This window comes from Pteropus alecto, unplaced genomic scaffold (assembly GCF_000325575.1).
Source record: "Pteropus alecto unplaced genomic scaffold, ASM32557v1 scaffold7, whole genome shotgun sequence".
Lineage (NCBI taxonomy): Eukaryota > Metazoa > Chordata > Mammalia > Chiroptera > Pteropodidae > Pteropus > Pteropus alecto.
This window is the reverse complement of record NW_006494614.1, coordinates 46315926-46320596: the sequence shown is the minus strand read 5'-3', so window position 1 is coordinate 46320596 and position 4671 is coordinate 46315926. Positions and strand designations below refer to the sequence as shown.

General features: G+C 34.7%; 1 protein-coding gene across 1 annotated transcript in view; it reads right to left on the bottom strand.

Moving 5' to 3' along the window:
• RNF169 (ring finger protein 169) overlaps nt 1-4671 on the bottom strand; it is a 77412-nt gene that overhangs the window by 35124 nt on the left and 37617 nt on the right. Inside the window, exon 4 of the mRNA XM_015600271.2 lies at nt 805-951. Coding sequence (XP_015455757.1) covers nt 805-951 — 147 coding nt within the window. The remainder of the gene's footprint in view (nt 1-804; nt 952-4671) is intronic.

Below are 4671 nucleotides of genomic sequence, written 5' to 3'. Positions count from 1 at the left end.
AAAGAGATTAAGAGGAACAAATGGACAGTTGCAGAATAGACGTGGAGATGTAGAGTGTAGCATGGGGAAGATGGTTAATAATGTAATAAATATGTAAAGGGGAAGAAGGGTACTATATTTAGTGGGGTGATCACTTTGCAAGTTATGTGGATCTCCGATCGCTATGCTGTACAACTGAAACTGGTATATGTATTATATGCCAACTATAATTGAAAAAAAAAAAACTCATTGAATTGTACAATGTAAATATGAGCAACTAATTGTCTATTGTATTTCAATAAAGCTGGGGGGGGTGGGGAAAATTCAGGCAAGATTTTGCCCAAATAGAAGTCTAATTAGGTTAAATTTAAATGAAGTATCTAATATAATATAATCTAATACCTTATGTCTAGCACTGCGCTGCTTAGGGCATGATAAAAAATAGAGGGAAGTAAAACAAGATTTAAGGAAACCTAGTAAAGGATATAAGACATACAAAATTCAAATGTCAAATGACAACACATTAAGTCAAAATGACAATATACATATAAAACTTACCACAAGTAGTAGACTATACCAGGTTTCTCCTCTCACCTTTTCCCCTTACTCTTACTCTTTCCACATAAGCCTCATTGTCCCTTTTGTAAATTATTTTCTCCAGCTCTCATCTGGACACTAAGATCCTCATTATTCTTCAGCTGCATAGTCAAATGACTGTTACTGGTCTCATATCATAGTTCGCCAACATAGGTTTTTCAGATCCATGTCACTTGGGCTAATGGCTGATTTTGAGGCAGATGTCCATCAAAAAGGTGATCTACTTACACGCTCCAGATTTGTTTTCAGTACTAGTGGCTCATCTCTTTTTTTCTGTTCATCCATTTTCCTTTTCCCGGTTTCTGTATCCTCTGGTAACAGTTTGTGGATTTGATCTTCAGAGGTTTTCTCCTCTTGTAGCTTTTCTTCTTTCAGCTAAAAATACAAATCACACAAAGACAGAGTTTTAGGTGACTATAGACTTAAAAACATCTTTTACTCAGTGGTCTGTTAGAATAAACAGATCACATGGCAGTTTTGGTAACATTTTCCTTATTTACTATAAAGCCCTCTTAATTTTTAATGAGTCTTTTACTTGACTCTTGCCAAACATGCTTCATGGCCTAAGATTTAACTGCTTTGCATTCTTGAGCAATGTGAAACCATAAAAACTAAGATAATACACAATCAAAAAATAAGGTTTATTCACTTTGCCAAAAAAGGCTGAACCTAAAAATTTTCTTATTCCCATAAACCAGATATAAATTTACTGGACCAGGAGAACAGCAGAGATGTAGGCCAAAGAGGGCCAGAGAAGTTTGGCTAGGCAAGACAGGTCTTTATGCCAGGAGCAACAGAAAAAATGACTTCTCACAGTCCTATAATTTATGCTATTATCCTGTGGTCCAAAGAATAGGTCAAGATTATATGACCTACAAATAAATGTAAGGCAGAGGCATATGCTCCTCATTTGGGGAAGGTAGCATGTCATGAAAATAAGATAGGCTTTGCAATTAAATCTGGGTTCTAGTGGTCCTGTCACTTATTTATCAGCTATATGATCTTTGGCAAATGAACCATCAAATGCTCACCTACAAAACAGGAATAATGCTAATTACTTTGCAGATACTGTTATAAGTAAATGATAATTAATTAGTGTATTAATGTCTTGCTGTGTACTTACAATACATCAAGAATTTCCTGATCATTTATTCTCTTTACTGCCCAGGGTTTTAGTGAGATTTAAATGACATAATGTATATCAAAGCAATTTCAGGGTTTTAATCATACTTGCCAAAAATAAACCTAAAGAATAAATATTTTCATTGGCTCTTGCCACAGGGTTAAAAAAACAAAACAGTAACAATATTTAGTCTTATCTTTCCAATTACTATAGGTCTGATTCCTGCAAGCCTGAACTAGTCCTTAACACATCGAGTCTAGTAAGAGGTTATGAATAGTTAAAGAACACCATACACAGTGTTCTGTCAGGGAGAGATTCAAATGAAATAAGGTACTTCCAACTCTGCCCAAGTCAAACAACACAAGAGGAACAAAAGCAAATACATACATAGCCAGGGAGAAAGCAAACCTGAAGTCTATACTGACTACCCACATGAAAGATCAGTGCTTTCTAATGATCTTATATGAGAAATTCTTGTTCAACAACTTGACTGAAGGGCATTTCACTTTTAGAGGATAGAGAAGTAGAGTGGCATAAAAGAGAACAAGTTTTAGCATTATAATATTTGTATCATTTACTGAACTCTGTGAGATTCATCCACATAAACCGTTTGTTCTTTCTCATTTTTACAGTATTCCATTTTTGACTACAAAATTTAACCATTCTATTGCTAATGGAAGTTTGAGTAGTTGCTAATTTTTGGCTATTTATACATAAACTGCTATGAACATCTTTGAATATGTATCATGATACACATACTGTCTGTGGAGTATATTCTAGAAGAGAAACTGTTTAGTCAAAAGGTATGGATGGGTACACTGCCATAGTTTTCCGAACTGGTTGTACAAATTACACTCCTACCCCGCAGTTAGCAAAATGACAGCTGCTCTCAGCCTTGTTAAACAACACTCAGTACTATTTGTTTTTTTCAGGCATTCCAGTGAGTGTATATTGGTACTGCATTATGACTTCAATTTGCTTTTCTCTTCTGACTAAAGATGTAGAACAGCATTTTGTATGTTTACTATTTGGAAATCCTCTTTTGTGAAGTACCCATTCACATAGTTCCCCCTTTTTTCTTTTAGGTATTTGGGTTTTTTCCCTAATAATTTGTAGGAGTTATTTATATTTTTTTGGATTTGAAGCAATTTTCCAAAAAAAAAGTATAAATATATATACATAAAGCAGTCTTCCGTTATCTGCGATTTCGCTTTCTGCAGTTTCATTTACCTGCAGTCAGTCATGATCTGAAAATAGTTAATGGAAAGTTCCAGAAATAAACAATTCATAAGTTTTAAATTTTGTGTGGTTCTGAGTCACATGATGAAATCTTGCACGGTCCTCCTCCATCTCACCCTAGGACATGAATCATCCCTTTGTCCAGCAAATCCATGTGGTACATTCCCCACCTGTTAGTCACTGAGTAGCCATCTTGGTTATCAGATTGACTGTTGTATCACAGCGCTCATGTTCAAGTAACTCTTATTTTATTGTTATAATTACTCTTACTGTGCCTAATTTACAAGTTAAACTTTAGGAAAAAACATAGTATATATAGGGTTCAGTCCTATCTACTGTTTCAGGCATTTACTGGGGGTCTTAGAACATATCTTCCACAAATAAGGGAGGATTATTGCACAAGATATATGTGTGTGTGTGTGCGTGCATATAAATTTTTCCCCTCACACATAGTAGCTTACCTTTGTCACTCTTTTAATAGTATTCTTTGAAGACAAGGAGTCTCAGGTTTTAATGCAGTTTAATGTCAGTGCTTTTTATATCCTGTTTAAGAAATCTTTAAGGAGCTTATTATTTGACCTTTCACATTTAGATCGACAATCCACTTAGAATTGATTTTTTAAAATCAACTTATGTGAAAGCATAGTCTATATATGATAAAATGCACACATATGGAATGTACAGCTCAATGAGTTTTGACAAATGTAACCATCTCCGTAATCAAAATAGAGAACATTTTTGCCACCCAAGAAAGACCCTTGCAGGCCACAAGCAATCAGTCACCCTTCCCACTGCCCCAGGCAACCCCTAATCTGATGACTATGACACCTTAGATTAGTTTTGCCTATATAACATCATACAGTGTATATTCCTTTATGTTGGCTTAATTCACTCAGCATATTTTTGAAATTCATCCATGCTACTGAGTTTATCATTAAGACATTCTTTTTATGGATGAGGTTATATGCCATTGTATGAATGAACTACAATTCGTTTATCCATTCAAGTGCTGGACATTTGGGTTTTATTTAGTTTGGGGCTATTATGAATAAAGCTGCTATGAACATTCATGTCTTTTTGTGGACAGATGTTTTTATTTTGCTTGAAATAGCTACAAGTGGAATTGCTGAATCATAAAGTATATGTTTAAATTTACAAAGCAACTGCCAAAATGTTTCCCATGGCGGTTATACTAAACACTTTACCAGCATACCTCAGAGATACAGTGGGTTCGGTCCCAGACCACCACAATAAAGCGAGTTTTGTGATACTTGCTTTATGTTTTTTGCTGGTAGAGAATCTTGCTTTCAATTTTTAAAAAAGGCAACATCTGTTAAGTGCAATAAAATGTAGCGCAATAAAAATGAGGTATGCGTGGTATACTCCCACTAGCAATGCATGAGAATTTCAGGTAATTCACATTTTCATATCATTCTCACACTTGGAATTGTTAGCCTTTTAATTTTAGCCAATCTAGAGTGTGTAAGGTGGATTTAATAAGTATTTCCCTGCTGGCTGATTGTGTTGAGCATCCTTTCATGTGCTTATTAGTAACATATCTTTTGTGAAATACCTGTTCAAACTTTTTACCCTATTTTTGTTACTAAGTGCAAGAGTTATATAAAATCTGGATACAAGTCTATTGTTAGATATCCATTTTGAGAGCAGTTCTCCCTTGTGTTTGCCTTTTTACTTCCTTAATGAGTGGAAGTTTATAACATTGACGAAGTCTT